Source organism: Manis pentadactyla, chromosome 17 (assembly GCF_030020395.1).
Source record: "Manis pentadactyla isolate mManPen7 chromosome 17, mManPen7.hap1, whole genome shotgun sequence".
Classification (NCBI taxonomy): Eukaryota; Metazoa; Chordata; class Mammalia; order Pholidota; family Manidae; genus Manis; species Manis pentadactyla.
Window position 1 is genome coordinate 49555302 of NC_080035.1, and position 18017 is coordinate 49573318.

Below are 18017 nucleotides of genomic sequence, written 5' to 3' on the forward strand. Positions count from 1 at the left end.
ACAAAACAAAACATCTTTGTCTTTGAGAATGATGCCAAGCCTTAGGTCATGGCTTCCATGAGGAGCAGTGGGGTCAGGTGGGGTTCAGAGAGCTGACTTTGTGAGTTACTCCTTTAGAAAAAAATGATTTTCTTTTTAATCTAATATGCATGCAATGTGTTTTTAACATCTACATTTGTGACACATGTGCCTGATACCATATATCATATGGTTTTTTTAGTGTTATATTCATCGTCTCCTCCATCCCTCTGCATGCAAAGTCAATAGAAAGGGGCCAAGAAACTTGATCTCAGTTCTCCCTATAACTAATTTGCTTGTAAAAGTTTAGTTTCTTACAAGAATACGATGGGAATTGCTATTGCTATAGGATATAAATCTAAATGTTTTCCTATTCTAAGGATTAAAAAAATACTTTGTTAAATAGAAAACCTTGGTTGAGAATAAAGGAAAATTGTTAAGTATTGATTCCAAAATGCAAGAGAAAATAGTTCTGATCTAGAAACATGTAATCACATATTTCCTCTAGCTGAGACCAAGACCAAATTTTAAATGTCCGTTGTTTGACAACTGTGGTCAGACATCTCTACAGAGTTGAGCTGATCGTTAGTATCACATTAACCTTAACTCTGCCTCAGGCCATTAATGAGCAAACTGCACATTTGACCTTTGTTCTACAGAAATTTTTAAACAGTGTGTGAGGCACTGCTTTTAATTTGGGTTCTGTATTATGTGTGGACTGACTTGAGGGGCAAAAAAAAAAAAAATCAATACATGTCATTAAATAAAGAAACGTGTGTTCTGAGACATCCACAGAGAAAAGTTTCTGTCAAATCTGAAACCAAGATTCATCTCCAATACTTTTCTAGATAATTAACTTTGGTCAAAATTAGAAATAGTCTGTTATATTGTGTTCATGGGAAAAAGGAGAGGAAGTACAATAGGTGACAGTTTACAAATGCTTTAAAATTGAAACAAATTCCCACTAGATGAAGAATAAGATTGAGAGGTATGCCTTTTGAACATATAGCTTGGTGTCCAGCAATGTCTAATGAACTGAAATGCAAAATCAAATGTAGATCAGAGCCATATGCTTAAGTAAAAACAGCTGCCTAGAATATCAGCAAAGTTTGAAACACGTGGTGGCAACTAATTAACCCACATGTATTAGGAATTTGTCAGCCTTACAAATTAAAATGTAAATTAGCTTAGTGAAATATTTTGATAGATGATGCTAGTGTTGCTATATCTAGGTTATGGAATATTATACAGCTATATAAAAATACATAAGAATCTAGATTTAGTGACCTAAAAGTGCTTCATGATTATTGTCAAGTGAAGAAAGCCAATTGCATGTATGCGTATAGCTTGGTCCCAGTTTTGTAAAAATCAGACCTTTCCAGTGTTTCTCTTTGTTTTCTGTTCTTGGTTACCTGTTAGTATGCACTTAGAGGGAGCTGAGAAAGCATACCGGACTTTTAACATTGGTTACCTCGGGAGGGAGGGGTGGAAACACTGCGGAAGGACACATACTAACTTGTTTTTCTTGTGCCTTTTAATTATTTCCCTAATCACAAAATGATATGTTACTTTTATCATTAAAAATGACTAAAGTCAATTATTATGGTATAGCCAATCGGAGTTGTTGCTCAGTTTTACAATAGTAACTGGGCATTTCTATGTCAACTGAACTATGTCCCTTCAGGGTGAGTTGCATTTCCTTTCATATTTTTTTTACCATGTGACACATCAGGAGACCTTTCTGCACTGCCGGCCTCAAGGGCATGGGAAACAATGAAGCGATAATTATGCTGGTCCATGTTTCTCCCTTGCCTTTAGTAAGCTCAGAGCAAACAAGGCTGCCGGCTATGAATGAGCAATTGTGCTACAGCCTTTTTCCTCTTTACTGTGCAAGCCGAGTGTACAAAGCTGCTCATTAGCCAGTGATCAGAATTTATCCAACTCCTTGCTTTCCACCCCAGACCTTTTAGACTGGTAGAAATAAATAGATAAATCCTGTCTAAACATATTGCATTATAAGTGCAGATTTTGGTTGGAAGAAGTGATGTATCTGAATTTTCTAGTCTAACAATCTACTAATAAGTGTGTTTTGTTAAAAATGCGATGATTTCTATAACATTTTAAAAACAGATGGAATTGTTCTTCCATATCAAAAGTCATTCTACTCTGATGTGTCAAATTTTCAATATCAGCCCAACATTGCTAGGCAATGGCACTTTTATTAATTAATTAATAACTTGAACAAAGATTTCAAGGTTTGCATTGAAGAAGTGCCTGACTGAATTACTAACATCATCTGTTCTCACAATTCCATTCTTTCTCTGGTTTTCAGTTTCCTTAGTTAATAGAAGAAGACGGTTGGCCTAAATTACTGGTTCTCAACCCTAGCAGCACATTAGAATCTTGTAGGAAGCCTGGGGAGAAACCCAGATGCCCAGGCCCTACCCCAGACCAATAAAGCTGAATGCCTGAGGGAGAAATCTAGGCGTTCAGTTAAATGTTTCCCTGGTGATGATAAAGTACAGTTAGGACAGAGAGCTATTGGAACCAAGGATCTCCATGGCTCTCTCTAACTCTGTTTTTATAACATGGTGTATATGATATATTAATTTTGAAAGCTCTCTTACACAGCAGTTTGGCTGAATTTTAACGTGTGACTACAGATGCATTTCAGCATCACGTGTATGTGGTATTAGTCTCGAGCCTGTTTAGTGGAGTCTATCTAGCGCAGTTTGCAGCCCTGTCCTTAAAACTGCTTCCATTCCCAGTGCAGCTCACCAGGCAGATCACCCTGATATTTCTCCACAAATAAGGAATGGGTTCCCTAATTTAAAGTTTCCCAAGACAGCTGGGCTCTTTAAGGACTTTAAATTACAGTTATCATTTTAAAAAAATGTATTTCTTTTGGAAACTTCTCATTATGGAAGCTGTTAAAAACTAAGACCACATCTGGGGCCAATTCAACAACAATGTGTTGAGTGTCTGTTGGGTATCAAACTGTTAGCCAACCCCTGGGGATATAAAGAAGACCTGGCTCTTGCCATGAGGGACACGCCCTCTAATCAGGGAGGCAGCAACATGAACAGAGGAATTACAATATCCCACAGCCAGGGCTATAAAACAGAGACGAGGATAGACCACCAAAAGCTGCGTAGTCTGGTCAAGCAAGAAGTTAGCAAGGAGACGAAGTTGAAGCTGGATCTTGAAAGATGTGTAGAAGGTTGGGAAAGCAAAGTAGACAGAGAAAGCAATTCTCGGTAGAGGAAACTGCCTATGCTAAACTTAGAATCTTACCCAGTAAATACTGAGGTATTTTCTGTCATATGAGCATGAATATGTGGTTTTTGGCTGTTATGAGTGAATGAAGGGGAAAGACACTGTCACGGGAGGCTAAGGGGACAAGAGTGGGGAGATTAAATGCCACGGTGAGACCTTTTATCTGAATTGTTAGGACTTTAAAACATGAAAAGAAGGATATGACAGATTCCTAAAGCCAATTCTGGTTACAGCATGGGGCGTGCAGGGAAGGGAAGGCAGAAGGGTAGAACTGGGCAGGGATATCATTTGTTAAATTGTTGCAAGCCCAAATGAGAAATTGTAATATTTGTATATGACTCTGACATACAGGCTTTGAATAAATATTCTGACAATGTTTTCCTGTTTTTGAAAAAAAAACATTTTCAAGCTGTTACTCTTAATAATTATGTTTGATTTCTGTATTCTAGAGATGTCTTAAGACCAAGATGAGCAACCAACATATGTAACAGAGCCCCTCAAGGATAATTAGCTGGGACTCTTAACATTTCCTTGCATATATTAGGCTCCTAATTTTAACTAAAAATATATTCTCATGACTGTAGAAAAATAATTGTATGGATATAGTCACCCTTGCAGCAACTTAAATTCACATCATCCAAAGAGTACAGTATTTTATTCATTGAGACATTTCATTAAGTCTAGAAAAGGAGGCATGGCATGTGGTAGGCAGAGCATTGAGCTGGGAACTGAAGTAGGCATTCTTATAGTAGAACCAACATTAATCGCTCTGTGACAGTAGATAAACCTGACCTCGCTATGGCTACTAGTGCTTTAACCTCTTCATTTCCCACCAATTCAGTTATTTATTTTCTATATCCAGTATAGTTTCCCTGGCCCTTCCATGCAATTCCTTTTTGTAACACTACTCTTAGTTCCTGTGACCTAAAAACAACCCAACAGAGAATACAGAATTTCCAGGTAGGCTCTCCCCTCAAAGACTCTGCTCCAAAGCTAACCAGTCTGTTTTCAGTAGTCCTTCCTTTTCTTTCTAGAATCTGTGATCCATTGATTATTCATTTCCTTTTCCCATCTTTGAATCAGTAAGAAAGACTAATTTATGATGTAGCAAACAACCCCAAGCTATCACTGGTTGAGGACAAAAATCTGTGTTTTTGTTTACAACCTATGCCCATTTGAATGAGGGGGGCACTGCCCAAGTTGCCCCGGCTTCAAGCCTCAGAGTAACACAGCAGCCCCCAGGTGAAACACTGCCTGTCATCAGGAGAAAAGGAAACAGAGGCCAGCAAAGCCACACTGGTTCTTAAAGCTTAAACTTGGAGGAGCATAAGTCACTTCTGCATAATTTACTAGAACCCACGGCAAGTCACATACCAAAGCTATCCTCACAGTGGTTTTGTGCCCAGAAGGTAGAGCATTGGGATGCTTGGGAACAAGCTCGTGAACCCATACCCTAGTGGAACCGCCGATAGTTTTAAGTTAGCAAATGACCTGTCTGTGGAATATCAGATTTGAATTTTAAGAGGTGACTCTCCTGGAGGATGGAAGGTGATTGAGGACGAGACTGGAGGTGTCTCCAGAGAGAGATGAAAAGGGCTTGAACTAATGGCAGGAGCACAGGAAAGACGATTAGACTAGAAAAGAGAAGCATAAAGCTTTACCCAGTATGATCTGTTAACTGTAAATGGAGGAGATGAAACAAGGATGCCCTTCACCAAGATTGCACTAGGTTTATGCCATCAATTTGGTGGTTTCAATGTTCCAGCCTTTTGTGCAAGGCCTCTTCATTTCTAGAAGACTCTTTGACTCCAAACAGGTGGTTATTTGTAGTGAATAGGACTTGGGACAGGGGTCATAAACCTTTCTGTTCATTAAACCCCACCTCTCCAGGAAAGAATCCATTGGCTTCATCAATTATGTTTTAGTAGCTGCAATATGAGAATTGATTTTTGTTTGTACATTCCAGTTAGTAGGGATATAACCATCATGGATGGACTTACTTTCTAGTAGAGGAAAATGACTTAAAGTATAAATAAGTAATTATTGTGCTATCAAGAAAATGAAGCAGACTTTTTTAATGAGCTTAAATTAGAGGTGAGTCAAATGTAGGCTTTTTGTGGCCATTTTGTTATTGCTTGTGTGGTCAGTTTTGCGAAAAATTTGATTAAATACCAAACACTTGCCATGGGAATTTCTGATCATCTCTATAGTTTCACATGTTACATATTTGAAAATTGCATTTATCCTTCTTCCAGATTAGTGGTTATTTACAACTCCAGCAATTTCCACAAACAGTTCTTTGAAAACCAGTAAGAGAATTATAAAATTAATACAGTTGATCATCAGTGCTGATTTAATTTTGTTAAAAATTGGTTATTCCAGCTGTAATTTAAAGTTACCCCTCTACTTTCATCTCATTTTTGATGAAATTTTCAGTGGGGGATGCAGTTTAATAATTGCTACTTTTTAAACTACTCATCTCGTGAATTTCTGAAGTTTGCTTTCCTTCTAACATTTCTTTCTCTTGTCCCTGCCTTCTAATCCAGAGGGCATCTCCTCTGTATCAGGGCAGTGGCTTTCTTTCCCTTTCCTTTCCCAAAATGTTTTTTTATGCAAAGAAAAAAAAAAAAAGAACTTTAGGACTTGGTCTTTTGAAATGCTAAAATAATTTTTGGGACTTCAGAGTCTTGGTTTTGAAACTTAAAAGTCTTGGCTTTCTTAATTAAAAGCAAAACTACTTTTTTGTTGAATTTTCCCTTTCCATAATTGGTAGGGGAAGGAGAAATAGTATGAGAGGAAAAATGCTTAGTTAATATATTAAATATCATTCCTTCCAATAACTCTTATTTTCATACTTCTGAAACACGTATCTGGAGTATTTTATACTTAGTAAAGATATATGTTCTTAGACACCAAAGAGAAGATTCAGATAGGAAAATTACCCAAGTCTCCTACTAAACTTTTCATCAATAAGCAATCAATTAGCTTGTTACAAGCCTCTGACATTTGCTTATGGAAAAGAAAGTAACTAGTATCACTAACTAGTAGTTGAGATTCCAGTAGCTGGGTAGGGCTTTTAGGAAGGCTAAATAAAGTAGTGCATGTATGTCGGTGAGTGTGTACACTATTCTCAACTTCTTGGACATGGAGTTATATAAATTCATACCCAGCAAAAACTTGTATTCAAGAGAATAAATTCTAATATTAGTGTTGTTTTTTTAAATATGTAGGTTTTTTTCTTGATTGTGAAAGTATTGAAAATAGATGAAAATAAATAGAGATAATTTAAAAAATTGCATTCTAAACATTATGTATAACAAATTATGCTATTTATATTAGCATTTATCATGGATTTTTGGGTTTAATTGTTTTCTTTTTTTTTTTTTCCATTCAGAGAATTTATCAACAGTCTTCGACTGTACAGGACATTCTATGGAGGCCTGGCTGATCAGATTTGTGTTAATGAATTAGCCGCTGCTGATGGGCCCTGCTGGAATGGAGAAGATATAGTAAAAAGGTATTTTATGTGTAGTGAGTGGTCTGAGAAAATATAATGGCTGTTTTCACCCTTGATTTCTTTACCCAGATCTTGAATGAGTTACTTCAGTTTTAACTTTGCCACACAGCTTAGAGTACACATTAATTCCTCTTTAGTTTGTTAAAAATAAATTTCATCATTTTGACATTTTAGTAATATGATGATAGCATTTGGTGGTGTTTTAAAAGTTTTCTTTTCTCCCTATTGGTGACTTACCCAATGATCCTACTTTTTCAATTATTATTTAACTTCTATTCAATCTGTCTTGTTTATCAAATATCTAATTTTTTTCAGTTTAATTTTATGAATAGCAAAAAGTAAGGAAATTCAGTGCAATGTGAAAACCTATGCAGAGGTTCACTGATACATGGATATTTTGTGTCAGGAGTGTTAACATGTACATCTACAATTGTTCTTTTGAGCGTGTGTCCGTTTTTATAAGAATGGGTTACTTTTATGTCTGTGTGAGGCATTGTTTACTTGTTTGTTGTCAGCTGTTCTCAAGCTCAAGAGTATGATTTTTTACCTTTTTTTCTTCACTGTCTACAATTTCTTTGACAGTTTATTTTCCTTTGCTTTCTATAACTGATTGTACTCTCAAGTAATCTCCTGAGCCTTAGAATGCCCTAAATTCTCTCTGTGTGATATATAACAGTGGTCAGTATAATCAGCTGGGAATAAGTCCTTTGATTTTTCTAATGCCTGTTATTATTACAGAATATAGGCTTGTATTGCCTTTGGAGTGCAATGTTTTAGTGTGTTTTATTTTGAGCGATCTTCAAAAAGAAATATAGGGTGTTAAGCTTTCTTATTTACAAACACGCCTACTCCATATGAAAATTGGTGGTTTAGTTACCACAAGAGTGATTAGTTCATTTAAAATGCCAGTTAGAAAATTAAATTTACTATGCTAAACATACACTGTAATTAACTTTACTACAAAGGTATATAATAAAAAACTGTTTATGTATATTTCTGGGTGATCATATTCACTATAGTTAAATTCATTATCAGATATATTCCTGATATATTAAATGATTATTTTATAGTTTATATCAGAACATCTCAGAGATTCTTAGATTTCACAGAGAAAAAATTATTGAAGACAGGAACTATATTTAAATTTAAATAAAATATTTGGCTGGCATGGCTGGTGCTCTTTTTTCATTTTGTGTCTTGGATATTGGAATGTATCTTCTAAATATATCTTTCTGGCCTTTACTGAGAGCAAAGATAGCATGCCTAGTACTCTGAGTCTTTTTAGTATTTACATCAATAAAATTTCTGCTGCTTAGATCTAGTAATGAAATGCTACTGTAACTTATACTTCCTCTCTTCACATTTTTCAAACTGGAATTGAACTATTTGTGTAGTAATGACTTTTCTACAGGGCTTAATGAGAATCCCATAGTCACTAACGAATGGTGTAGTATATAATATGAATAATTTAATATATTACATTACATTATATTATATCATTTGATTCTAGAGCTGCAAGCACTTTAGTTTCAATTTGTCCTACTCCTCTCTTGGTTATTTGGTCTGGGGTTTGTATAATAGGAGATACTGTTGGAGAAATCAGTGATTTGGGAAAATTTATTTGAGAGAGAGTTTTTTCAACTCAAAGTACAGATTTTCTTCTATGTGACATATTTTTAAGACCTCATTTATGGTTTATGAACAATGAAAGCTCATCTTTAGCAAGAGTTCTTTATGGAAATGGTCTACATTTCTGATAAGGAAAGTGAGTGATTCTCCTTATTCTCCTCTGCTTCCAGCTGCTGTCTTCCCTTTCCTGTATCCCTCTTCCTCCTGTCTGTCTGCCACCTCTCAGTGCCCTGTGGGACTCCGCTCTCCTGTAAACAGCTTTCTCTTTGCTTCTCTTTCATCCCTATCTCATGGGTCACAGGCCTGCACCCACTTCCCTTTGCTTGCCAGACAAGAGACAGTCTCACACACTGGCTCCTCCACCACCTCTGGGCAACTTCCAAAATTAACATTTTTCAGTCCTTAAATGTCAGCCAACGTTTTGTGAGCATTATCTCATTTAATTCTCCTAAAGCTTTATTCTCTCATGCTCTAAACTAAGTTGACTGAGTGCTATCTCATTTCTATTTGATCTTGAGAAAACTCTCATATGTACTTTGACTTTAAAAAATGTAATTTAAATTGTAATTTCATTCATGGCTCAACCATTTCTTGACACAAATTTGGAACAGGTTTTTTTTTCAATTGCAAAGTCAAAGTTAAAACTTAAATATCCATCATATCAGGTGGTTGATTATGGTGTATTCACCATGGAATGTTATATGGCAGCCAAAAATTGTTCATATTTTTACTTGCTATTATGGAGTATTTCAAATAAATATTAAGCAGAAATTGTTAAAAATAGGATGCTACATATTTCACCAGCAGATTTGAAATATAAAAATATGATATTGGTTCTGCATAGAGTATTTCTGGAGAGTTACACAAAGACTGATAATATACTTAAGAAGTACAAGGGGGCTTTTATTTTTTATTTGCATTGTTTTTATTTATGTTTAATGAAAACAGTGATATTGAATTATGAGTCATTATTGTTTTCTTCTTTTTATAATTCTTTCTTGATATAAAAGTGCTATTCTTACATTTAATTTCTAGCCATTGGAATTTTCATAGTACTTTTTGGTATAGTTTTGTCAAAGCATTAATGGATATGTTTCAATACTGAACTACTGAATTTTTCTAAGAGGGCTTCAATATAAAGTCAAGTCCTGACGAATGTTAAAACTTCAAAATATTAGCTACTTTCTTCCTGAAAAAGAAATATAACAGAGATCAGTGTGTGAAAGCACTAAGATATTCATTTCAGAAACCAACAGTTAGTTGAAATAAATAATCCCACTGAATTTTGAGGAAATGAATCATCATGTGAATGTATACCACATTTGGGGATGATAAAAGTTTTCTATTTTTTATAGTAGGCTATAATACTCATCAAATTTATTCTAAAGGAATTATACCAAACCCATCAATACAATAAATTGATGACAAAATTGAGACTATCATTCATTATAAGAGCAAAGTGATTATTTTGGCAAGATTTCTTCTCCTGAAGGCATTTTGCAGGAGATGATTGATAAGATTATTTATGTGCACAGACATGCTACCTCAAAGAATAGGAGAACCATACAGATTATTTCAATATTGTGATAGTCCCATAAAAATGAACCTTCATACTCATCAAAAGAGGTTTAATTCCTTTGTGATTGTAGATGAAAATATCTCAAATATCTGTAGTATGTAAGATTCTTGAATTCTTATAAAAAAATCTGTTTTAATTCAAATGATTTTAGAGACTGCACGCCTACCATATACTCTACTGCAACATTGAGGTCAATCAGATAACCGCTGATTTAAGATGAAAATGTATTACTGAAATCTAAGTAGTTTCCATCTCTTAAGTCTCTCTTATCTACTCCTTCTTTCATCATAAAGTAAAATTGTTCTCTGAAAGGCATGTCAGTTCCTCTGTTCTCAGAACTCTTTCCTCTGTCTTCTGTGACTGCAAACTGATTGGCAGTTTGCACTCATCTTTCTGAGTACTGACGTTCAGGTGACAGCTACTTATTTACCATTGCTTCCTTTTCCCTTTTGATTAATAGACAGATAATACAGTAACTTTCCCTCAATCTCCAGGAATTTATGGCTTTCACAATGACTCTTCAACTGGCCAATAGCTTAGTATTTTAGTAAAATTCATAATTCACATGATTTGTCTTGATTTAGTTAATGCTCCTTAATGTTTCTTTCATAATCTATTTTTTTAAATCTTATGGTAAGGTAACCCCTTCTCAACATATTATAATTGATTTTTTAAAATAAAATAAAAGTATAAAACCTTAGAAATCTCTGAGATTATATAGTTATTGCTTATCAGTTTTTTAATTTTCCATCCAGACAATGCCATTTTTTCCTGGCCATAATTCTTCTTGGCCTCAATTTTTTCCCCTTTTACACATTGTCTATCTGGAAAGTTACTTTATATTCAATCTCTCTTTTTCTTCCTGACCTTGTTGCATTCAATTATATTTTATTTATCTTTTTTTAACACCTAGCCTAGTTTGCAAATGTTATAGACTACATTTTAAAAACAGTCATCAGGTCTCAGGATTGTTCTGAATATCATTAATGTAACACCTAGTTTGTTTTCCTGTGTTGTTTGTGCAAGGGCAGTATGGTATTCATGACCTAAACACCAGGATGCTTTCTATTTATTGCAGTTTCTACCTATTCAATCAGGTTTCTGAGGTCATCGAACTATGCTTCATAATAATCATCATTGTTGTCATGCCTGTGGCTTATCTTGTTTGGTTTAGAATTGGACGTTGCTTAAAAGGTGTGATTAGGAATGTCCCCACTCTGACCCCATCACAGCAATCTACCATGGACCTTGAAATTCCCACTACTACTGGAATAATTTTCAACGAAATCATTTTCTCCATGCAACAGCTTTGACAAACTTTCACTTTAACCTTGAGTCCTAGTGAAACAAATCCCCTCGTTTGTGTTTTATTGTAACCTCTAAATCCACAGTTACACCTGTAATGCTTCTTATACTTATATGCCATGCACTTTTTTCTTTTTATCTGCTGCAATGTCTTTATAATAGAGGTCCTGTATTATCTGAGAGGCTAAAAATGATTAATAACATTGAACAGCTATCAGAAATTTTTAAAGATAACAGGACTCTGAGGAAAAGGAATTTTTAAAAGTGTTACTGAGAACTAAGAGATTTGGGAATTTGGGATGTGACCGGGTGATGACACTGGTGAGTAACATGTGGATCCAAAATGAAATTGAGCTCCTGAAAGATCAGAAGAAAGGAGCTGAATCATAAACATTTCTGCATGGCTGACTCTGGGTGCGGATTTTTTTTTCTCTGACTTCACTTTAAGGTCATGCATGTCTCACTCTGTGCTCTTCTGTAGATGTTTTTGTGAGACTGAAGTTTAAAGAACTCTAAGAAGCTCATGTGTTCTGGGTGCAAGACATATTAGGAGTGATTGTCTTTATCACAGCTAAGGAACCTGGGTTGGTGGTAGATAAAGGTGCCAAGGCTTGCCCAAGGTCAATAATCTGAGTTTATGGTGTCAGGAAGAGATAACTGGAAACACCTCTGCTCTTCGTGACAAAAAGAAAAAGTGTGGTTTTTGATATGTTACAAGGGACTGTCAAATTCATCAGAATGTAGAGTATATGTCTGAGGTCCAATGGGACAAGTACAGTTCTGGCTGGTGTAATCAGGCTTGGAATGACATAAAATTTACAGAGTTCTCAGCTGTGTACCATCTCCTTCTGCTTTCCTCTAGGAAAGTTGCTTGGCAGAAAAGTTTTATTTAAATTGTAGTGCCTGAAGTAGTTGTCCTATAGGTTGGTTCTATAAAAAATAACATAGTAGATGGTAGCACAGGGAAGCACATTTTATCAACTTTGCTCCAAATGCTGATATTTTTAATTAGTGTTGAAGCCTAGGAAAGTATCCATCCTTCTCAGGCCAATATACACAATTTCTTCTTTTCTAAAAATGCTCTCTTAATTTGGCAATAATTGGATGGCATCTCATCTTCTGAACTGAGAAAGTTCTTCTAAATCTTTCTCACTGGCTCACAGGCTTAGTAATCAGTTGTCTCCTGTTAATCATGTGATCATTACATTCAAGAAGCCGGACTCAAAGATGAAATAAAGTAGAAACTGTCTCATTAAACCCACTCAGATGGCTGCTTTTATCTCAATATTAGAATGAGATTATGGCCAAGTCTCAGAACTTTTCTGGTCACTATGAGTGCCTGAAACATCTTTTATTTTTTAATTTTTTTTTTTTAATAATTATTTTTTATTGAAGGGTAGTTGATGCACAGTATTACATTACATTAGTCTCAAGTGTATAACACAGTGATAAAACATTTATATACATAATTCTAGGTTCCAGCTATCACCCTACCAAGCTGTTACAATATCTTGACTATATTCCTTATGCTATACATTACATCCCGGTTACTTATTTATTTTACCTTTGGAAGTCTGTCCCGTTTTTTTTTTTTTTGTGAGGGCATCTCTCATATTTATTGATCAAATGGTTGTTAACGACAATAAAATTCTGTATAGGGGAGTCAATGCTCAATGCACAATCATTAATCCACCCCAAGCCTAATTTTCGTCAGTCTCCAATCTTCTGAGGCATAACAAACAAGTTCTTACATGGAGAACAAATTCTTACATAATGAATAAGTTACATAGTGAACAGTACAAGGGTAGTCATCACAGAAACTTTCCGTTTTGCTCATGCATTATGAACTCTAAACAGTCGGTTCAAATATGAATACTCATTTGGTTTTTATACTTGATTTATATGTGGATACCACATTTCTCTCTTTATTATTATTATTTTTAATAAAATGCTGAAGTGGTAGGTAGATGCAAGATAAAGGTAGAAAACATAGTTTAGTGCTGTGAGAGGGCAAATGTAGATGATCAGGTGTGTGCCTATAGACTAAGTATTAATCCAAGCTAGACAAGGGCAACAAAACATCCACGGATGCAGAAGATTTCTCTCAAAACAGGGGGCGTGAGGTTCTAAGCCTCACCTCTGTTGATCCCCAATTTCTCACCTGATGGCCCCCCTGCGACTGTGCCTGTCTTAGGTTGTTCCTCCCTTGAGGAATCTTACCCGTCTCTGGCTAACCAGTCATCTTCCGGGGCCATACAGGGAAATGTGAAGTTGGTAAGTGAGAGGGAAGCCTTATTGTTTGAAAAGGTTAGCTTTTTACTTCTTTGCATATTTATGCCCTGTAGCTTCTATGCCCAGCATTTGTCTTGAGGTATTGTTACCACTTGGAAGAATTATGATACTCGGTAAATTTGATATGAGGCACGAATTCTATTTAAGGGTTGTAATTAGGAAGGAAGAAGAAAAGCTATAGAAGTAGCAGGCGGAAGAAAACCTGGGGAGATTGATTATTTCTTTGACATATCTTCTTGTAGAGTAACTTCAGCATGGATAGGTTTTAAGCTACTACTTAAATTGCGCACACACATTAACATAATAGGAGTATAGTTACATAACCAAAGCATATCTGTAATTACCAGCCATCTCCAGTGAAACCAAGAAAACCAGTTAGGCACCTTAGGCATTTGTGAAAATATTTTTTAATTTTTATTATTAATTTATTATATTATATTTTTATTTATTTTATTAAGATATTATTGATATATACTCTTATGAAGGTTTCACATGGAAAAACAATGTGGTTACTACATTCACCCATATTATCCAGTCCCCTCCCATACCCTATTGCAGTCACTGTCCATCAGTGTAGTAAGATGCCACAGAGTCCCTATTTTCCTTCTCTGTGCTGTACTGTCTTCCCCATGATCTCCCCACACCATGTGTACTAAACATAATACCCCTCAGTCCCCTTCTCCCTCCCTCCCCACCTGCCCTCCCACACCCCTCCCCTTTGGTAACCACTAGGCCCTTCTTGGAGTCTGTGAGTCTGCTGCTGTTTTGTTCCTTCAGTTTTGCTTCGTTGTTATACTCCACAAATGAGGGAAATCATTTGGTACTTGTCTTTCTCTGCCTGGCTTATTTCACTGAGCATATTACCCTCTAGCTCCATCCATGTTGTTGCAAATGGTAGGATTTGTTTTCTTCTTATGGCTGAATAATATTCCATTGTGTATATGTACCACCTCTTCTTTATCCATTCATCTACTGATGGGCACTTAGGCTGCTTTGAATGATCTTTTATTGTCATTAGTTCCCTAAACAGTCCATCTTAAGTAGTTCAGTCCTAAAAAAAGTCTAAATTCACTAATGAAAAGGCCTATTCTAACTTAATAATCAAAACTGTGAACTGCCCTGAAAGTGCTCATTTCTCCCCAGTTAGGCACTGCTTCCTGCTCAGAGGCACCCACAGTTGTGGAGGGCGATCAACTTCAGGTCCATGTGCTGACCGTGAGGTCTCCTTGTCCTCCAGTCAGTGGTTCTCATCTCATGACTCCCTTGAGGTGGAGGGATGATGGAGCAAAGGGAGAAATAAGGATAAGAGAAAAGAAAGCTCATTTTGACTAATACTTTTATATCTCATTAATGCTTCATAGCTTGGCAGGCATGAAGGAAGAGCTGTTGTCCTGGGGCTTTTGTGTGTTCAAGGCAATGCCTCCCCACACTTCTTCTCCACCTGATGGCAACTTTGGCTTCTTTCTGCTGAGATCTTCTGGTGGGGGTCCTTTTCTCCCACATGGTGCAGTGTAGACCACAGAAACTTTGTTTCTCTCTCCCACTTGTGGTCAAGTGCAGCCTATACCCAGGGCAGCTGCTGCTTGTCACTCTGCCGCTAGGTAGGCTGCTTCCATGAAGGCACAGGCTGCCTTACATTTCTTAAGGTGTGAATCAACTACCAGCCTTTTTACTCTTTCAAACTCCAAGGATCCCTCAAAGTCTCTTGCACTTAGGATGGGTAAATGGAGGAATGCCACAGCAATCTAAGACGTTTCTTCAAAGAAGTTCTCTCTTTTGGCCTCTTTGACCTTAGTCCTTTTATACAATTAACGCAGATGTCAAGATGAGGGACTCAATGCAGTGTTTAGCTGTCAGCTTTTCACATTTAGCACTTCAGTTTGGAATGTCACCTATTGTTTTGTTCTCAGCTGAAATGCAAACACAAAGAGTGCTCCTTTAGCATCCTTTCACATGGTTTTGGAAGTGGTGAGTAGAAGACAGAAAAGTAGATTCCATGTTCTAGATACTACAATAGACCTTGAATGGGATACAAAGGTAATTAAGTCACTCTTCTCACCTTTGAGGGACCTCGAATCTAAAAACAGGTAGAGAACATGTTTACAATACATATACAACAAAACATGCACTGAAAGAAGAGAGACACAAAAAAATCCCACATGCTTTCAAATAAGGTGAGAACTATTGGATTGGGGGGATTAGAAAAATGCTTAATAAAAATATGTAATGTGGATCTCCATTCATTCATTTAAAATAATTTCTCTGGAAGATTTACGGATTAGATGAGATGATGTCTGGGATTTGCTTTAAAATAATCAGTGCATGGGGAAGAGGGCCATATTATATAAGAAACAAAAGTTTCTATGTGGATAATCACTGAAAGTGTATTATGAATACAGGAGTGTTTACTCTGTATTTGTATATATTTGAGAATTCTATAATAAAACAAAATAAACAGAAAATATACTAAGACATAATAAAAAAAATGTTGTCAAGTGTCCTATCACAAACACTCTTCTAGACATTGGGGATATACTGATGGACAAGAGGTATGAACCATCTCTCATTAGGTAAGAGGAGAATATCTCTAGTCAAATAATTACAAGTGGGAATAGTCTGAAGAATCTTTAAGGTTGGACAGCATTTTAATGAGCAGACTTGCAAGCAAGAGGTAGAGTGGGAGCAAATGCATTCTTGGTGGTCTATTAACTGCATTATTCCCATTTGTGTGTAACCTTTCAGACGATCTTTTCTCCTTAACTCTCTTTATTCAAGCTTTATGGGCGTGTCTTGACTACTTAGTATTAATCCTTTCCTTGTTCATTACAGTTCAGTCCTTCATTCTAGAAGCCAGTGAAACTCAGGGAATAGGAACATATGCTCAAGAGCCAGGCTACCAAGGCACTCGGTGTAAGATGAGCCACTTACTAGTAGCAATGTGAATTCAGGCACATTCATCAGCCTCTAATTGTCTGTTTCCTTATCTTTAAAATGTGGCTAATAATAATACTTGTCTCATATTTGAGAATTAAATGTTATTCACATAAACAATTTAGGATTCTAGGTATCATATAATAAACATTCAACAACTGCTGTATCTTCTTAAACAATGTTTATTCATTTACTTCAGTGAGAACGAAACCATATTGTATTGTGCTTTTCTCTTCATCTAATGGATTATATCATAGATCAGAAGACTTTCATTTGGAAAACAGATATTTGTGAAAAATTTTTTATGCTTCAATACAATTAATATTGGAGATTTTGGTTTAGGAGTAGGATCTAGTTCCTTATCAATATTTTAATGATTACTTCATTGAAGTCTAGAGAAATTATATATTTATATATAATTTATATATATATATAATAAAATATATAATAGATGGTTTATCCAATATTCCAACTGTGGAGAATTATTGTCTGTACATTATCCCCATGTAACACATCAGTTTTCTGAAGGGAGAACTAAAAGTTAAGATACAAAGAGAAAGCACTATAGAGATAAAAGAAAAACATTTCACCCCCCAGCAGTAGTGTGGAAATAGCTGCTCACTGGTGATTGCATCTTGGAGTTGATCATATTGAACGACCTGTTGATTGGAAATCAATCTATGAAGCTGTGCTAAATTTCAGTACATTATGTAATAGATTATTTTAGGGACATGACAGTTTTAAGGCTACTACACTTCTAGTCATTTCTCTCCTTCCACTGAATTCCCAAAGGAAATAAGTATTGTAAACAGATTCCCTTGAACAAAATGGGGTTGAACATCAGCCATCACTGTGTGTCTAACTACTGTTCCTCACCAGAGTGACACAGGACAGGGAGACTATTTTTAAACTGCCACTGGCTTCCTCAGAGATTGTGCCTAGGGGAAGATTCAAAAAAAAAAGAAAAAAGAAGAAGTCTTGAGATAAAAGTTCACTGAAGTGAAAACCTAAAGGACCTTTTCCCATCTGTTTGGCACAGAAGTTGTTATCTCTTTGGGGGCACAGATTTCATCACAGTTCCACAGACTTGTGACTTCCAGATTGTGTTATTGTAAAACAGCAGCAGTCTTCAGCCATTCCAAGATGCATATTCTTACTTTAGCCCAAGCAGTTCCTTATTTACCCTTCATTTTCATACTGAGCTTATGTGTGAAGAACTATTCCCTTTAAAGCAAAATAGGTGTCAGTTTGCTAAAATATAAAGATGGCACATATTTTTTTCTTAGTCAAGTTCCTGTATTTCCATATCATAGCAGGTAAATCCATAAGTGTGTAATCTATTATATTTATAAAATAAAATGCTAGAGGAGAGATGGAAGAGAACAATCACTTATTCATAATGATTTCTTCTTCAAATAGACTTTAGAATGGACTCATGTATTTTATAAGAACAGTTCATCAGTTATTAAC

At 35.8% G+C, this 18017-nt stretch overlaps 1 protein-coding gene across 1 annotated transcript in view; it reads left to right on the plus strand.

The window, feature by feature from the left end:
* GPC5 (glypican 5) overlaps nucleotides 1-18017 on the plus strand; it is a 685014-nt gene that overhangs the window by 329253 nt on the left and 337744 nt on the right. The window contains exon 5 of the mRNA XM_036893786.2: nucleotides 6689-6811. Within this exon, the coding sequence (XP_036749681.2) occupies nucleotides 6689-6811 (123 nt within the window). The remainder of the gene's footprint in view (nucleotides 1-6688; nucleotides 6812-18017) is intronic.